Consider the following 20033-nt stretch of genomic DNA (forward strand, 5'->3'; position numbering starts at 1 on the left):
GGAACCCAAGCCTGTCAATGTCCAAAGCCTGTGTGTGTGAGAGAGAGAGAGACAGGGGCGGTGGGGGGGGAGAGGGAGAGAGAGAAGGGGATGGCGAGGGGGAGGGAGGGAGACCCAGAGATATTTCAGGGAAAAGGTTGTTTAAAAATACGACTAGCAAGATCATTCTGTCTTTGGTTTTCAGAGGAACAGAAACACCTTGAGAGAAGCAGACTTGCCGACAGTAAAACATGGTCCGTGCTTGGACGAATTTAGATGTTCTCTTTCCCATTTTGAAACAAATGTGGTACAGACCAAGGTACACCTTCACCACTAACGCAAGATGGTGAATAGGAGATACAGACCGTCCAGGGGGAGTTTGTGGCGTCATAGAATTGGGTAGAGTGGGGCCGGGCTGTCCTGATCTGACCCCTGCAGGGGCCGGTGGGCAGACCTGAACGAGACTCCTCGGGCTCTGTCTTCATGCCCCCATCCCTATTTCCCGTCACCAAGCCCATTCTCAGCGCACTCAGAACCAGTGCTTCATTCACGGGTGAACACTGCTCTTCTGCACCTTCCGTGCTCGTGGTTGCTATGTAAATGCTTGCTGAATGAAGGAATCATTTACAGACAACCGGGAATGTGGACACAGCCTTTGAGTACCTGTTTGTGGAAGGTGCATTTCTGGCTTAATCCTCACAGAATCCTGGAAAGACGCTTATTATTAGATCTATGATAAAAACAAGGTCATTGAGGTTGAGATGAAGCAACTTGCCTGATGGGAAACACACAGTAACTACGGTCTCTGAAGCCAGGTGATGGTCAGCTCAGCACCATAGCCCATGCTCTATTCTTAGAGCACAAAGCCTCAGCATGAGGGTGTAACAGGAACGGAGACGGCAGACTGTGCGTGTGTGCATGTGCATGTGTGTGTATGTGTGTGCATGTATGTGTGTGCGTGTGCATGTGGGTGTATATGTGTGCATGAATGTGTATGCATATGTGTGTATATGTGTGCATATGTATATGTGTGCGTGTGTATATGTGTGTGCATGAGTGTGTGCGTATGTATGTGTGCATGTGTGTGCTTGTGTGCATATTTCTCTACATCATAATACATATTTTCTTCAGAATATCTCATCTTAGGTATATGCCACAACTTATTTTAATAATTCTTAGGTATTTAGGCTACTTCCAATATTTTGTTTCCATATTTTGTCTAAATAAACAGTTGATCAATTGTTAACTTTTGTTAAGAAATTTTGGTATTTGTGCTTATTCTTTTGGTAAAATTCCTATAAGTGAAATTTCTGGGTAAATGGTAGGAAGCATAATAAAGCTTTTCTAATGCATTTTATTTTTATTTATTTTTTTTTTTAAAGATTTTTACTTATTTATTTGACAGAGAGAGACACAGCGAGAGAGGGAACACAAGCAGGGGGAGGGGAAGAGGGAGAAGCAGGCTCCCTGCAGAGCAGGGAGCCCGATGTGGGACTCGATCCCGGGACTCCAGGATCATGACCTGAGCCAAAGGCAGTTGCCCAACCAACTGAGCCACCCAGGCACCCTCTAATGCATTTTAAATGTCCTTCTTGAAACTTTGTGCTAATTTATGCTCCAGCACTATAAGCCTTGCCGTCTTCTGATTATGGAGACACTATTCATTCATCTCTGTCTCTGTTTCTGTTCTGTGTCCCTACTCTCAACTTCCTCTCTTGAGTTTCAGCACAAGTAATGTCATGTATTCACTCCACCCAAGTTGATATCAGTAATGTTCTCTACTTTTCCCACTGGGCTATTAGTTGATCCAATCACCTGAATAGTTTCTCCAGCTGTCACCCCAACTGTGGGCATGACATCGCCATTTTCTCTTCTTCCCTTGGCCCTGAATTGCCACTAGAAAGTAACATCCAGTGCATTGCGACGTTGGGAAGTAACCAGTGTGATCTTTTCATATGGAATCATTTTAGTGAATAAACAGGGTGGGAAATATAATCTAAGCTATGACTGACCAATATATATATTTTTCAAGCAAACATAATTTTTATCCATGAGAAAAGATTTTTTTTTTTGCAAAATTCCAGCAGCTGGGGGCTCCTGGGTGGTACAGTTGGTTAAGCAACCAATTCTTGGTCTCGGCTCAGGTTGTGATCCTGGGGTCATGAGATCAAGCCCCGCATCAGGCTCTGTGCTCAGTGTGGAGTCTGCTTGAGATTCTCTCTCTCTCTCCTTCTGCCCCTCCCTCTCCTGCTCTCTCTCTCTCTCAATTGAATAAATAAGTCTTTAAAAAAAGAAAAATTCCAGCAGCTATCATGTTGTTATATTTTCTGGGGAAAACACTTCTTACAATATACCCTTGAATGCACCCCCAGTTATGAATAAGTATCCTGGCAAGTCCATGAACCTCTAAACTATAGAATACACTAAGATTTTGTATTGAAAATAAGGTTTTGGTTTTTTTTCTTATAGGCCATATCTAATTAGTGAGTTCCTTGAAGTGACTAAAGCAGTGTTTTCAAAAAATACTTTGGTGCAGAATTCAGACAGGATCCTCAGGCAGAACACGACCACAGACCAGCCATGCCTGACAAGGTAGAGTATGGAAAGGGGCGGGAAAGTTTTTGTTTGGTGACCTCTTCCAACATTACATCAGCCTGGAAGCTCTTCAGGAGGCTCCATCAATAACCCTAACCAAATAAAAATCTTTTAATGCTCACATAAAATAGCCAGCTGAGAGTCACAGAGCATGTCCATACCAACAGAGTAAGCAGTACATCAGAGTAAGCCAGAGGTTTCCCTGTCAGTTCCCCATATCTTGTGTTATATTAGGGAAAAGCAGAAATAGACTTTCTTCTGAGAGGAAAATCTCTCAGTCATTTGGAGAAACAAGACACCTGGAAGAGAAATCAATGGGCACAAAATGCACATGTTTGTTACATACTTGGATTTCATACACTGGATATTTAAGTCTTGTATGTAATTAAGCAAAATAGAATATATTAAAATTCATCCACACTTCCATTTTGCTTTGAATATTGTTTCTGGGAATTGATCTTCAAAATAATTATTCCTAAACATTGATATTAATCAACTTAGAGCTTCAACAATGTCTGAGAATAGTAAAGATAAAATAAGTTAAATTTGAAATTTCTTCTAGATTTTACTGTCTTCTGTAAAATATTCAATCTTTACAGTAGATGTTCTTTATTCCTTTATTTTGAAAGCAGTTTCTCAATTTTTTCTTAGCATGAACATTTCATGCAAGGAAAGCCAGTGATGTGAACCAGCCACATTGGTGGTGTTACCACTGTCCCCAGGATGCTGACGCAGATTCAGCCTGGGGTGAAGAGCCGGGTTGCTGCAGTGCGGGAATCATGTCAGACAATGAGGACCATACTGACAGTGACAGCTTTGAAGATGTGGAGGAGGATGGAGGGCTAGGTGACTTGGAAAATGCTGAGGAGAAAGGCCAAGAGAACGTTGAGAGCCTCTGCTCTGGAGAGCAACCACAGACAAACCAGAAGCAAATCACCACACTGTATGTGACCAAGTATAAGTGAGCCCACTTGCTGGGTACCCAAGCGTCCCGATCACAATGCGTGCCCCCATGACGGTGGAGCTGGAGGGCGAGACAGGTCCCTTGCTCATTGCCGGGAAAGAGCCCGAGGCCCCAAAAATCCCCATCATCATTCGCAACTACCTACCAGAGGGGAACTCTGAAGACTGTGGGGTACGTGGGCTTATCATGACAGACTGAGCTGAAATCATCTTCCTGACTGTGCCTCATCCCAGTTTCTATTTTCACATTCTTTATACATGTAAATAATAAACTTTTCAACCTTTTTTTAAAAAAAGGGCACAATGAGACTCAAAGCCACTCTTCAGAGGGGAAGCATTTCTTTTTTTTTTTTTTTTTTTTAATTTTTTTATTCTTATGTTAATCCCCTTACATTACAACATTAGTTTTAGATGAAGTGTTCCATGATTCATTGTTTGTGCACAACACCCAGTGCTCCATGCAGAATGTGCCCTCCTAAATACCCACCACCAGGCTAACCCATCCTCCCACCCCCCTCCCCTCTAGAACCCTGTTTGTTTTTCAGAGTCCATCGTCTCTCATGGTTCGTCTACCCCTCCGATTTCCCCCGCTTCATTCTTCCCCTCCTGCTACCTTCTTCTTCTTCTTCTTCTTTTTTTTTTTTTTCTTAACATATATTGCATTATTTGTTTCAGAGGTACAGATCTGAGATTCAACAGTCTTGCACAATTCACAGCGCTTACCAGAGCACATACACTCCCCAGTGTCTATCACCCAGTCACCCCATCCCTCCCACCCCACCCCCCACTCCAACAACACTCAGTTTGTTTCCTGCGATTAAGAATTCCTCATATCAGTGAGATCATATGATACATGTCTTTCTCTGTTTGACTTATTTCACTCAACATAATACCCTCCAGTTCCATCCACGTTGTTGCAAATGGCAATATCTCATTCCTTTTGATGGCTGCATAATATTCCATTGTATATATATACCACATCTTCTTTATCCATTCATCTGTCGATGGACATCTTGGCTCTTTCCACAGTTTGGCTATTGTGGACATTGCTGCTATAAACATCGGGGTGCACGTACCCCTTCGGATCCCTACTTTTGTATCTTTGGGGTAAATACCCAGTAGTGCAATTGCTGGATCATATGGTAGCTCTATTTTCAACTTTTTGAGGAACCTCCATACAGTTTTCCAGAGTGGCTGCACCAGCTTGCATTCCCACCAACAGTGTAGGAGGGTTCCCCTTTCTCCGCATCCCCGCTAACATCTGTCGTTTCCTGACTTGTTAATTTTAGCCATTCTGACTGGTGTGAGGTGATACCTCATTGAGGTTTTGATTTGGATTTCCCTGATGCCGAGCGATATTGAGCACTTTTTCATGTGTCTGTTGGCCATTTGGATGTCTTCTTTGGAAAAATGTCTGTTCATGTCTTCTGCCCATTTCTTAATTGGATTATTTGTTCTTTGGGTGTTGAGTTTGATGAGTTCTTTATAGATTTTGGATACTAGCCCTTTATCTGATATGTCATTTGCAAATATCTTCTCCCATTCTGTCGGTTGTCTTTTGGTTTTCTTAACTGTTTCCTTTGCTTTGCAAAAGCTTTTTATCTTGATGAAGTCCCAATAGTTCATTTTTGCCCTTGCTTCCCTTGCCTTTGGCGATGTTTCTAGGAAGAAGTTGCTTCGGCTGAGGTCAAAGAGGTTGTTGCCTGTGTTCTCCTTTAGGATTTTGATGGACTCCTGTCTCACATTGAGGTCTTTCAGCCATTTGGAGTCTATTTTTGTGTGTGGTGTAAGGAAGTGGTCCAGTTTCATTCTTCTGCATGTGTCTATCCAATTTTCCCAACACCATTTGTTGAAGAGACTGTCTTTGTTCCATTGGACATTCTTTCCTGCTTTGTCGAAGATTAGTTGACCATAGAGTTGAGGGTCCATTTCTGGGCTCTCTATTCTGTTCCATTGATCTATGTGTCTGTTTTTGTGCCAGTACCATGCTGTCTTGATGATGACAGCTTTGTAATAGAGCTTGAAGTCCGGAATTGTGATGCCACCGGCTTTGCTTTTCTTTTTCAATATTCCTCTGGCTATGCGGGGTCTTTTCTGGTTCCATACAAATTTTAGGATTATTTGTTCCATTTCTTTGAAAAAAGTGGATGGTATTTTGATGGGGATTGCATTGAATGTGTAGATTGCTCTAGGTAGCATTGACATCTTCACAATATTTGTTCTTCCAATCCATGAGCATGGAACGTTTTTCCATTTCTTTGTGTCTTCCTCAATTTCTTTCATGAGTATTTTATAGTTTTCTGAGTAAAGATCCTTTGTCTCTTTGGTTAGATTTATTCCTAGGTATCTTATGGTTTTGGGTGCAATTGTAAATGGGATCGACTCCTTAATTTCTCTTTCTTCTGTCTTGTTGTTGGTGTATAGGAATGCCACTGACTTCTGTGCATTGATTTTATATCCTGCCACGTTACTGAATTCCTGTATGAGTTCTAGCAGTTTTGGGGTGGAGTCTTTTGGGTTTTCCACATAAAGTATCATATCATCTGCAAAGAGTGAGAGTTTGACTTCTTCTTTGCCAATTTGGATGCCTTTGATTTCTTTTTGTTGTCTGATTGCTGTGGCTAGGACTTCCAATACTATGTTGAATAGCAGTGGTGATAGTGGACATCCCTGCCGCGTTCCTGACCTTAGGGGGAAAGCTCTCAGTTTTTCCCCATTGAGAATAATATTTGCTGTAGGTTTTTCATAGATGGCTTTTATGATATTGAGGTATGTACCCTCTATCCCTATACTCTGAAGAGTTTTGATCAAGAAAGGATGCTGTACTTTGTCAAAAGCTTTTTCTGCATCTATTGACAGGATCATATGATTCTTGTTCTTTCCTTTGTTAATGTACTGTATCACATTGATTGATTTGCGGATGTTGAACCAACCTTGCAGCCCAGGGATAAATCCCACTTGGTCATGGTGAATAATCCTTTTAATGTACTGTTGGATCCTATTGGCTAGTATTTTGGTGAGAATTTTTGCATCCATGTTCATCAGGGATATTGGTCTGTAATTCTCCTTTTTGATGGGGTCTTTGTCTGGTTTGGGGATCAAGGTAATGCTGGCCTCATAAAATGAGTTTGGAAGTTTTCCTTCCGTTTCGATTTTTTGGAACAGTTTCAGAAGAATAGGTATTAATTCTTCTTGAAATGTTTGGTAGAATTCCCCTGGGAAGCCATCTGGCCCTGGGCTTTTGTTTTTTGGGAGATTTTTGATGACTGCTTCAATTTCCTTAGTGGTTATAGGTCTGTTCAGGTTTTCTATTTCATCCTGGTTCAGTTTTGGTAGTTGATACATCTCTAGGAATGCATCCATCTCTTCCAGGTTATCTAATTTGCTGGCATAGAGTTGCTCATAATATGTTCTTATAATTGTTTGTATTTCTTTGGTGTTGGTTGTGATCTCTCCTCTTTCATTCATGATTTTGTTGATTTGGGTCATTTCTCTTCTCTTTTTGATAAGTCTGGCCAGGGGTTTATCAATCGAGGGGAAGCATTTCTAAGGAAGAAAAATAGCATTGATACAGCCAAATCATTTTTGATTTGGATGAAGATGAACAACACACTTTTACAGTACTCCCTCAGAATAATCCAGTGCTTTCCAACAACTTCCATGCTGGAGCATCCACCGTGAGAACCATCCTGGCTGGGCCCTACTCTAGGCTAGTTACACCTTCAGCATTGATTGAACATATACCGTGCACCTGAGTAGAGAGAAAAAGGAGGATAAGGTGCAGCTCTGGCCTCTGGGAGCCTCAGTATAAACACAGAAGAGGAAAGGTAAGTAAATACAAATAATAAATAGGCTAATAAAGACATCAGCAGAATACAGTGAGAGCCCAAAGGAAGACGTAAAGGCAGCTGGAGAACCCAGAGACTAGTAACTGATGCTAAATCCTAGCTGGACTTTCAATAAAGAAAAGGCAGCTAGAAACAGCACCAGAGGGATATTTTTCTAACCCTGGAGATAGAATTAAAGTGGTCTTGGTGTTGTCTGTTCAGCCAGGTTAGTAATCAGGACTCTAGATACAAGTGAGAAAAACAGGGCATGAAGCGGCTTCAGCAAGGAGGATCTGTACACGCACACACCTGACAGTCCATGGGAGGGGCTGGCCCCAGAGAGCTCACCTTGACCCCTCCTGGCCACCTTGGAGGCTCACAGGCATCCTGTCCCCGAAGTGTAGCAGTCATGCCACACAGCTGGACCTTTCTCTGCAGGTTTCTATTCCCATCAGTTATTATCGTTTCTTAAAATATTGCAGGCACAGGGGCGCCTGGGTGGCTCAGTCGTTAGGTGTCTGCCTTAGGCTCAGGTCGTGGTCCCAGGGTCCTGGGATCGAGTCCCACCTCGGGCTCCCTGCTCAGTGGAGGGCCTGCTTCTCCCTCTCCCACTCCCCCTGCTTGTGTTCCTGCTCTCGCTATCTCTCTCTCTCTGTCAAATAAATAAATAAAATCTTAAAAAAAAAAAAAATGTCCAGCCCAGAGGCACCTGGGTGGCTCAGTCATTAAGCGTCTGCCTTCGGCTCAGGTCAAGATCCCAGGGTCCTGGGATCGAGCCCCGCATCAGGCTCCCTGCTCGGCGGGAAGCCTACTTCTCCCTCTCCCACTCCCCCTGCTTGTGTTCCCTCTCTCGCTGTGTCTCTCTCTGTCAAATAAATAAATAAAATCTTTATAAAAAAATAATTAAGTTTCATTGGGCGCCTGGGTGGCTCAGTCGGTTAAGCGACTGCCTTTGGCTCAGGTCATGATCCTGGAGTCCCCGGATCGAGTCCCGCATCGGGCTCCCTGCTCAGCGGGGAGTCTCCTTCTCCCTCTGACCCTCCTCCCTCTCATGCTCTCTCTCTCTCATTCTCTCTCTGTCAAATAATAAATAAAATCTTTATATAAAAATAATAAATAAATAAAGTTTCATTGGGCGCCTGGGTGGCTCAGTTGTTGAGCATCTGCCTTCAGCTCAGGTCATGATCCCAGGGTCCTGGGATCAAGCCCCGCATCAGGCTCCCTGCTCGGCGGGAAGCCTGCTTCTCCCTCTCCCACTCCCCCTGCTTGTGTTCCCTCTCTCGCTGTGTCTCTCTCTGTCAAATAAATAAAATCTTAAAAAAAAAAATATTGCAGGCACAAAGGTTTGAGCAAATGCTCCTATTTGTTTTTAATTAACTGAACAATTAACAGGTTGGATTTGGACTGAAAATCATGACCTCTGAAAGAGAAACTAACAGAAAAGAAAAATGTGTTTTTCTTAAACATGCAATAAAATATAAGGTGAAATAGTGCTTTTTTTACACATATTTTAGTATTTATAAGAATTAAAATAATCTATTTATTGTATCATCATACAGATGAAATTAAAAGTTTTTCTGATCTTAATAGACACAACAAAAATATTTCGTATTATATTAAGCTAATAAAAAGTAGTTAAGTCTCTGGGAACACCTTTGGCTACGGAAGAAATAAATAGAACTTGGTGAAGTTGATTTACTTTAGTAATTAATGCACACGCTTGTCTGTTGGATGGCCACTGAAGGTAAGCTAAAGGCAATCATTCCAATAAGGTCCAAATTAGACAAACAAATATCAATAAATACTTATTACTAAAAAGTAAGTTACTAAATGGGTATATATACAATTATTTGTTTTCTCATATACAGAGAATTTTCATGTACTTCAGAGACTTCTCATTTCACAGGTCCCTTATTTCTGAAGTTCATAAGGGAAGTGAGTAGAAAGAAAGGAGGTCCTACATAGTCATTTTTTTGAAAGACCGAGTTTTGAAAGTAAAAGTCTCTTACTTGACTTTGGAAAAGGACAAACAATTATCCCCCAAGGAATTTTGGTGAGAATTTGTAGTTTCAAGAAAACACTTTGGCCTGTTTTTTAAGAATCTCAGAACTCATTCTCAAAAAATAACGCTTTGGAAGACAGGACAAAGAGATGTGTCCCAAGACCCTGCGTGTGTGTATCTATGTGGCTTGTAATACCAGGCTATAGGAGCATGTTTTTCCAAATACATAACTCAGTGAAGAATGAGAATATGTGGCTTTAGGATTGTAGTTACATATCTCCCAACATGATACTTATGTAAGAACACTTCTTAAATTATAAAGATGTGATTATATAATTCACATTCCCTTCATAATTACATGAAAATCTTGACCTGGATTCTGTGAGTAGCGAGGCATGAACATTGTTAATATGCTTTGTTAAATTAAAAAAAAAGAAAAAGAAAAAGCGGAGGCCCTCCAAGTGTGCGTTCTGAGACGGCAGAGCCCCCAGGCTGGCCTTGCCTTCGAGGGCCGGCTGTCAGTGGGAGCCACAGGCTGGTGGAGAAGAGCAAAGGGAGACTGCGCTCGGCTGGGACAGCTCTCCATTCCCTGACGTGCACAGCTGGGGACGTGATGCCGTGCTCTGCATACTTGCCATTAAATGCTTCTTTCCGAATAAGGATGGATTCTGGCCCAAAACTGCCTTGGAGATGCCTCAGAAAGCAATGTGACCTTGACTGAATGACTGACTCAGCCTCAAGAAACCGAGGAGCTTGGGACTGACCATTCCAAGTCCCCTTCCCAGTGTCTGGATCCTCTATAGAAAGGGTGCAACAGGCAGTGGGCACAGACGCTCAAATGCAGTCACACCTGCACGCTCCCGTGGTTGCGAGACACAGCCCAGACGCAGCCCCTACCCTCCGCACCCCGGTCAAGGTCACTGGGGCCACACGGGAGCCCCGGTGGCCGCTTCCCAGCCAGGCGCATTCAGCTGTGGTCATGTGATGGACACCAACTACATTTCTAGCACACGGGAAATTTGAATAATAATCTGTTTGGGGAGATAATGAAGGCACAAGAAGTTTCAAGAATTATTAAAAAGACAATGGAGGAATGTTATAAATATTCATTGTTTAAGGAACATGGGAAAAGATGCAGAATCCTAGAGTTTAGGACAGAGAGACCTCAGGAGAGGGGCCACCTGCCATCTAGTGGCCAGACGTGGTAATAGACGACTCTGCAAAGACCGCTGTGCATCTCAGGGAATGGGGTCCTGGAGAGCAGTGAGTAATTGTGATGGCTAGTTTAGTTATCATTGATTAATAAAACAGATCTTTAAACCCAGTTTGTAGACTGCAAAGCTAGGTAACTTAGGAAACAATGAACGGATTATAGGGAAGTAGTATAAATAATGAGTTACGTTGTATTCCTTTTGTTTGAAACTATACAACCCTGCATAAAATGCTGAGTGCTTCATGTGGATTAGTCAATTATAATGTATCGCACTCTGCTTACAAATGGACAACCAAGCCTAAGGAAGGGGAAGGCGCTCGCCTAACGTCACAGAGCGCACGTAACTGCAGGTCTAGCACCATGCATAGCCTCTGTGCCGCTGACTGGAGCAACAAGGTCTCTTCAAGACCCAGATCTTCTGAAGATCTCCACTCTGGCGGCCATGGGCAGCCACCTCCAGGCAGGACACTTTGCATGAAGACTATGTGCAGTTAAAAAGCAATCTAAAGGAGCGCCTGGGTGGCTCAGTCATTGGGCGCCTGCCTTCGGCTCGGGTCATGGTCCCAGGGTCCCTGGATGGAGCCCTGCGTCGGGCTCCCTGCTCTGCGGGAAGCCTGCTTCTCCCTCTCCCACTCCCCCTGCTTGTGTTCCCTCTCTCGCTGTGTCTCTCTCTGTCAAATAAATAATTTTTTTTTAAGCAATCTAGACCCAGCATATTCAGGAAAACCTCTTCACCTCCCCCTCAACTGCCTAAGTGAATTTAGATGGAGGACCTGGTCCCGGAAGGGAGCTGTCACCATGGTCATGACATTGTGATGTGAACTGGGTGGTGGACAGGGAGGAATCTGGCAGGGCCTGTGACATCACAGTTCTCTCTGTGCCCCATTGCTCCTGAGAGGCCATGAAAATTCTGTTTCATCTCCCTGTGCGTTGCATCCTTTCCCTCTGAAGTCTCAGATGCCTATCCCCCTTACTTAGTCCAGAATAACATACATACCTCATTCTGCCGACTGTCTTTGGAACTGCCATGTCTGTGTCCCTTTTTTACACATGCTGTCATGTAGAAATTCATTATCCCATTTCCCATATTAAAAAAGATGAGGCTCAGAGTTCATAGAACTTACCCAGATCAAATAAAAAGTGACAGAGCTAGATCTGAACCCAGGGGCAGGCACCTGTTACACCCAGCTCTGGCACATGGATGTGCTGAGAGACAAGACTGTGGAATGTAGTTCCACACTTAGTATGAATACAAACTTAGACCCATACTCCTTGATGGCAGGGGAGCAGGGTGACATAGAGGTGTTGCACACAGGGTGGGAAATGCTGAAAAGCTGAATCCTTGGCCAGAGTCAAGGCACACAAGGTAAAACTGAAAGCCAGAGGAAAAAATATTTATCTCAGGTTGGGAAGTAACCAGGAGCAGCTGTGGGGCCCTGAATGGAAGAATGAAGGTCATAAAGATCTTGATCCATTTGGAAGGGCTCTTGGATATTACTATTTTGATTTAAATGTTTGTCCCAAACACATATTAGGTAGTAATTATTTAGAGCTTCCAAAATGATATTAGGATAAAGAGCTTTTTAAGCAAATCACGTATTGTTTTACAGAGACGAAATTGAGACATGCATTAGGCAAAGTCTACAGAAACACGTCAGGTCAAAGTTAAGTAACTGAACATGGTCAACCAGTTAGAAACTAATTGCCAGTAAGTCAATGTTCAGAACCAATGGTTGTTCTACTTCAGGTCCCAGCTATTCTACTCAGTCAAGATCTGCTACAACAATCTAAGAGTTTTCTGGAGTTAGCGAATAGTTAAATTTTAGCAAGCCTTTACTTATTTGTCTCAAAATTCAAAGGTATCTAATAACTTTATAGAGGGAAAATTACAAATCTCACCCATGAAGGATAACGTAACTTAATTTGTTTTATGGCTAGATTTTGTTGTGCTGCCGTGTTTCTGATGCACACACAGGTTGAGGGTGAAGATTAACAGGCGGAGGCTCAGAGCGGGGAGGAAAGTGATTGATTAAGGTTTGAACAGTCTGACTCTGACACCAGTGACCCCCCTGGACGCACACCACTTGGGGAGAGAAGAGGGAGGGAGAGGAAAAGTGCAGTTTCGTGAGCACCCATGGGCCCGGCATCTGCAGGAGTCCGCACAAGCACAGAGGCATGGGCCTTTGAGTGCCAGGGGAAAGAGCAACAATCGTGCTCCCAAATCATGCTTTCCCAAACAAAGAGATAAAGATGCTATTGGGGGAAGACAAAATGTAAGCAGTTTACCTCACATGCCAACCAGACGTTGGAACAAGAACTCCCTACTAAGTCAACAGACCCATTCCCATAAAGGAACCAGTTATCCCCCAAATAAAGACGCCTAACGTAGGCATTACCATGATGCTTTAAGACAACAAACACCGTGTGAGTTAACAAGGACATGTACTTGTGTTCATGTAGGAAAGGAACAAGAAAACAAAAAGAAAGCCTTCTGAGCTTCCCTGTCCTGACTTGGCAGTGTCCCCCAGAGGCTGACCTAGTGCCACCTGCTGGATTTCAAGCAGCACCAGCTGCCATGGGCCAGGAAGAATAACCACGGCCATGAGTTCCAACTCTGTTATCTGTCACTCCTATTCCTGCCTTCACTGCATTTTCTCCAATGGACAACTGAGCTCTGGGATTTGGTTTACAATTTAAAGTTCAAGTTTGAGTGTAAGAGGCTACCTCCTTTAGGAGTGCAGCTTGGAAAGTCCTGTAGTGACATTAGGAATTTTGTGAGCATGTGTAAATTATTTACAAATGTCAGAGCAAATAAATCCTCCAAAGGCATCACAGAGTTCCTTAATGTCAGTATTTTTTCCACCTGTCTTCTTGCAAAGATTTATGTACTCTTCTAAATTTTAAGAAGCATGGCTCCTTGTATAGTCCTTGTCTGCTTCTAATATTTAGTTCAAAAATTCAAGTGGGTATATTACTATCAGCCTTACAGAATTTCAAAGGATTATAAGACAATACTATGAACACTTGTATGCCAATAAATTAGATAACCCCGATGAAGTGATGGAAAATTCATAGAAACACACAAATTATCAACTCTGAATCAGGAAGAGACACAAATCTGAACAAACCTATAACAAGTAAAGAGATTAATTCAGTAACCAAAACTTCCCAATGAAGAAAAACCTGAGACCCAATGTCTTCACTGGCTGATTCTACCAAATATTTAAAGAGAATTAAAATCAACCCTTGTTAAAATTCTTCCAAAATATGCATGAAGAGAGACACTTCCCAACTCCTTCTAGGAGGCTAGCACTACCCTGATGCCAAAGCCAGACAGAGACAATACAAGAAACAACTGACCAATATCCCTTATGAGTGTGGGCTCAGATAAACTCAACAGAATACCAGCGACCAGAATCCAACCATCCATTAAAATACAAGTGGGCAGATTGGATATATCCTAGCCATGGTTCAACATAGGAAAACCAATAGATGTAATGCACTATAGTAATAAAAGGTGGGGGGAAGCACACAATCAGCTCAATGGATAAAAAAATTTTGGAAAAATTCAGCAGAAAGTGGAATATACATACAACGGAATGTCACTCAACCTTCATAAGGAACACCCACTACAGGGTGTGGTACTTAAGGTCATTATGCCCCTGAGATAAGCCCATCAGAGAAGGACAAGCATCCTATAATCTCATTTATATGAAGGATGTAAAGTCAATAAACTCAGAGACAGAGAGTAGCTGGTGGCACCAGAGGCTGAGGAAGGGGGCAGAGTTTCAGTTTGGGAAAATATAAAATTTCTGGAGATGGCTGGTGGAGATGGTTGAATGTACTTACACAATAACTGTGTACTCATGAAAGGTTAAGTGATATACTTTATGTGATGCACATTTTTCCACAGTAAAAAATACAGCACAGAAGCTGCTGCTGGTGATCACACGCACAAGGTCCTGTGGTAGAACACCGCCAGGACCAGGGATCCCGACTCGTGAGATAAGACAGGATCTGGGCCCGGGAACCAGTCTGAAGGAGGTGTCAGGATGCACAGCACATAGTCCCCAGCATTGTTAGGTGAGCACAGACGGCAATCCTCTGCCAACCCCAAGGCTTTTTTCTCCTCTTCTGAAGCATTCCTAACAAGAAAGGGACCAAGTCTTGACACTGGGGTTCCTGTGGGGTCTTTCCCTCAGATCCTCTCCCAAAGATCACAACTGGTGTCTATGCTTTGGTTAAAAGAGGCGATGCTGAGCCAGAGGCTGGCTATGCCGAGAGAAGCAGCAATTCTGGTCCAAAGCCCCAGAACTTCACATTGAGACTGGGATGGTCCTGTTCCTTTTTCCAGGTGATGTGCACCTGGTCTCCAGCTGCTCCCACATGGGCTCCACGACACCAGCCAACCTGCAAAACGCACCCTGCAGGAGGCCTGCAGAGAGACCCTGGAGCAGCTCACGGGCTCACCTCACTGCTCAGCCCAGAGCTTGTCTTCCTTCTCCCTGTTATGTGCTTGTGTGCGTGCTGTGTGTGTGTGCACATTTATTTAATACTCACACAAATCATGTGGTAGATCCTTATGATAAGGAAGATCATCCTTAGAGAAGTCCTGTTTCTGTCCGGGATAATATAAGCTCACAAGTTGTAAAAATTCAAGCCCAGGTAAAAATGAGTCCAAATCCTCTGTGGTCACCCTAAACCATGCAGTATATGATGTTCTTTCCTCCATATTATCAATAACTGAATGTTTTGTGATCCAAGAACAAAGAGCTTGTCATATCAGGCCTGTTGAAGGTGACTTCATCCTTACACATGTGTATTTACTATTTACTATATATATTTAAATACACACATATTCAATCTGATTGATGATTATTTGGGGGGTATCAGGCATGGAATAGACTAAGATTATGTGCTTTCATCAGCATTTTATAAACTTTATTTTATATTGTTTATGTGGTTGGAAATTATGTGAAACTAGCCTTTTAAAGTGTTCATTGTTTTCACAACTTACCAAATCAGCTCAGCAACACCGAAGACATAGTTATTGGAAAACCAGCTGAAAAGAGGCTGGACCAGGGGCTTCCAAGGGAGCTCAAGGCAGGGAGGTCGGTGAGGTTCTGCGCCTCGCTGAGAGACCGAAAACGAAGGGAAGGACCAGCCTCATCCTGGCTACCCAGCGGCCAACAGCCCAACTAAGCATTGGGAAGAAAGGCATTTTTAAGTTCAATGCTATTTAGCTTTTCAGCATTCAAGGCATTTAAAGCCTTCGAAGCATCTGAAGGCTTGGCGCAGGTATTGAATTTTAGACGCCTTTCAAACCTAAGTGTTTGAAAATGAAATCCATTTTCCCGTGATAAGATTCAGCAGGCGATTTTGTAAACAATATTTCAGGGGCTGAATCCCTCCCACATCAAACACAATGTTTCCCACCTCATCATCTGGACTGTCTTTAAGAAATCCCACTATCTGTTTATAAATTTCTCGGCTAGCCCACTGAAACAATGAGTCAAATTCAACAATTCTTCCCTGTGCAGCGAGAAGAACCACTGGGTATGATTGAGTTCAGAAAGTACCTGTCCCCTCAGCTCTCCGGCCTTCTAAATATGTACGGAAGAAGTAACAAACCTACTTGCCTGAAAGATCTATTTAAAAACAATAATGACAGAGTACTTTGTAAGAAAATTCATTTTCGGCACAGAACATGGATTTCAGCTGCTGAGGGGCAAGATGGCAGAAGCGGGTATGCACGGTCCCTGCGGAGGGTCAGGGATTAGCAGCGGGAGCACGGGTTGCTGATCACGGCCAAGTGCGCAGGGGCTGGGGCGAGGGCACCAGCCCTTCACGGGCTCCCTCCTGCAGGAGCGAGGGAGCGGTCGGCGCTCTGCAGGGTCTCTAGGGACAGCAGAGGTGTGAGGACAGCTTCCATGGTGCAGAGACCTTTAGATCAGGCTGATAGGGCTTGTTTTCCTTCCTGATATGTTTACCCTTTCTGACTCACATTTATACCAAAGTGCAACACACTTGAGTAAAGTGATGAATACGTTGTAGTTTGATTTAGTGCCCAAAGTGAACGCACCCATGCCGTCCAGTCCAGGTCAGAACACCTGAATGCTGCCCCCATCCCTGGAGGTAAGACCCGCACTTACTTAGCACCACAGCTTAGGGCTCCGACCTCTTGGAGGTGACGTGTGTGTATTTTACATGCACGCGTGCTTCTGTGCGTGTGCGTGTGGCTTGTCTCGTGCAGCCGTGTGTCTGTGATAGTCATATGTGCTGTGTATGGGGTTGGTGTTTGTGCCACATACTAGGTTATTGTCTAAATACATCACAACAGTAAGGAAGAGACTCTCAAAATCAAACAAGACAAAATGCACGAGGGCAGCCCCCATCCTGCTCCCTGCTCCTACGGGTCTGACTGCTTCGCACACCTTGTCGAGTGGAATCATGCAGTGTTTACCCTCCCATGACTGGCTTATAGAAGACCTTACATTTCATCCATGTTACTAAAAACATGGCAGGATTTCCTTCTGTTTACAGCTGAATTCTAACCCACTGGGAGAGTATGCACTACATTCTCTTTGTCCATCCACGCATCGATGAACATCAACTTGGCCGCTGTGAATATTGCTGCTCTGGAAATGGGAGTGTGGGTGCCTCTTCGAGATCCTGAACTCAATTCTGATAAACACCCCGAGGTGGGATTGCTGGATCATGTGACGGATCTACTCGAATTTCCCGAGGCTCCTCCACACTGTTGTCCACAGCGTCTGCACGGTGATGGATACATTCGCATCAACCGTGCACAAGGGGTCTGATTTCTCCACATTGTCGACAACACATACTTTAAAAAATAATAGCCATCTTAACAGGTGTGAGGTGGTATCTCATTGTGTTTTGATTTCCTGTACCCTCATGATTAATGATGTTGAGCATCTTTTAATATACTTCTTGGACATTTGTATGCCTTCTTTGGAGAAACGCCTTTCAAGTCTTTGCCCACTATTTAATCAGGCTACTTGTTTTTGCTGTCAAGCAGTAGGTGTTCCTTACACATTTTGGAGATCAGCCCCTTTTCAAATACGTGGTTTGCAAATATTCTGTCCCACTTTATAGATTGCCTTTTCACTGGGTTGCTTGTTTCTGTCATTTCGGTTTTCATTTTCATTTTCCTAAGGGCTAATGGGGTTGAGCAACTTTTCATATACTTACTGGCCATTTGGAGACTCCCTGTTGTAAATTGCCTCTTCATGTATTTTGTATTTCTTGACAGTCTTTTCTGATTTATAGACATTAGTATTATTATCACTGTAACGATTCCCTGATAGTTATGTGTATTGCAAATATTCTCTCATCCCCTGTGAAACTCTTAATAGGGTCTGCAATAAATAGAAATTCCTCTTCCTTTATCATCAGAGCTTTTTTTAATCCTGTTAAAGAATTTTTTTTGCTACCCCAGTAACAAAGGAGAATATCTGCAAGCTATCTTCTAGAAGCTGGGTTTTTTCACCCTCATGTTTAGATTCATAGTACATCTAGATTTGAGTTTTGCACCAAGTACTCCCAGTCGATCCAGCACCATTCACTAAAAAGACTTTCCCATTGTTACATCACGCCACTTTTGTCTTAAATCGGGTCTCTGTACAAATCTTGATATTGGGTAAGTATACCCTCATCCTCGCTCTTCTTCAGGATTTCCTGCTTCTCTTGGTCTTTTCTGTTCCCATGTAAATTTTAGGTTAGTGAGTGTCTTGTCACCAAACAAACAAAAAGTACCTGCTCTGATTTAGGGAGAATTCTTATTCTCAGTATATCATTTCCTCCAATGCAAAAAATAGTGTATCCGTCCATGTACCTAGGTCTCCATTCACTTCCTTCAGTAATGTTTTAACAGCTTTGGTGTAAAGCTTATACATATGTGATGACTTTGGATGTAATGACTATGGTAAATGGTATCATTTTATTTTTTCTTTTCTTTTTTTAAGAAATTATTTGAGTGAAAGGGGGAGAGGCAAAGGGAGAGGGAGAGAATCTCAAGCAGACCCCGTGCTGAGTGCGGAGCCTGATTCGGGGCTTGAACTCACAACCCTGAGATCATGACCTGAGCCGAAATCAAGAGTCAGCCACTTAACCGACTGAGCCGCCCAGGCGCCCCAAATGTGCCATCTTTATTACAGTTACAATAAGGAAATGCTCCTGGCTGCTCTGGGAACTCCATCTAGGATGAAGATGGTTGTTTTCCAGTAGATCAAGATCAATAATTCCCCAAGTGGTGCTAAACAACTTGAATCTCGCTGACACACATATACCAACTATCAGGATGACCATCTGCATTGGAAGTCATGGGGACACACAGCTTTCTCCTGGGAATCAAGATCTGTGGAGGAACCTCAGGCTGGCCCGGGGCATCCTACCCCATCTGGACATATGACTCCCGTCTTCAGTTTGCTGCGGGCTCTGGAGAGCCTCCTTTCTTGTTCTGGTCCCGACTCAGGAGGACCTGCTGAGCCGAGCCCACCCCTCACTCTGCAGTCACAGCCCAGGTGAAGGTGGCCTGCACCCCACATCGTGGACCCCCTGTCCTCCAGCCGCGCCTGCCCATGGCCCGTCACCGCGAAGGCAGTCCCTGTGGCTCCACATTGACAAGGGACATTTCCGTCCAATGAGAGGCTCGTGCACCGGCAGAGAGGAAGTTCAGCGAGCCTGCAAGCGCTTCAGATCGCAGGTGTCCACCCCTCTTCCGACAGTGTGCCAAAGGGCAAGGAAAGAAGAACCTTTATTAAACTGGGACGGATGCTTTCTGTGATAGACTTCCAAGTGAGAAAATGGGAACTCTCCTAGAAAACTGGTCCTGGCGAGAGAGAAGACCTGGGTCTCGCTTCCTTATAGAATTCTAAATGAACTTGTTTTTTTATGCCAGAATGAATTCAAAATAGATATATAACCCCAGTTCCAGTTATATTCCCAATGAAAAGCAAGCATAATGAAATGAAATAAGAAATACAACTCTCGCGTAAATAGTTGGGATTCCATCAGGAACTAAGGCAGAGTAGATTATAGAGGGGAAGGGTGCTTGGTCCTCCCTGAAAATAAGCCGAGGCGCTGGGGCATGCAGTCTCCCGAGACACAGAGGAGGACCCGCCACCCACCAGCACGGCTGTGACTTACGGCCACTGTAGTTAGCGCTTCCGTAAGATAGTCGAAGGGCCTCTTTTTAAAGAAAAGCTCTTTCCAGCTGTAAGGGGGATATATTATTAGGATGGGTTGAACTCTTAAAAATGATGAAATTGAATTTAGTGTAAATTTATGGAGGTTAAGGGAAATAAAAATATGCTCTTGGACAGAGCAATTTTTAAATCAAGAGAAAGATAAATTTTTCACTTTCTCACGTCCCTGTTGTTCAGTTTTAGTTTATCTTGGTAAAGGTAATTATTAAAACACATTTACATTA

The 20033-nt window shown here is 43.4% G+C and overlaps 1 protein-coding gene across 1 annotated transcript; it reads left to right on the forward strand.

Annotated features, from left to right (window-relative positions):
- Positions 1-3353: 3353 nt before the first annotated feature.
- Positions 3354-3736, forward strand: LOC123850402 (DNA-directed RNA polymerases I, II, and III subunit RPABC2-like). Its single transcript, XM_064573529.1, is given in 2 exon segments — positions 3354-3561; positions 3564-3736. Coding segments are annotated over 2 exon segments (381 nt in total).
- Positions 3737-20033: the final 16297 nt, after the last annotated feature.

This window comes from Mirounga angustirostris, unplaced genomic scaffold (genome assembly GCF_029215605.1).
Source record: "Mirounga angustirostris isolate CCGP_5_RB_7025 unplaced genomic scaffold, mMirAng1.0.hap1 SCAF_10, whole genome shotgun sequence".
NCBI classification, from domain to species: domain Eukaryota; kingdom Metazoa; phylum Chordata; class Mammalia; order Carnivora; family Phocidae; genus Mirounga; species Mirounga angustirostris.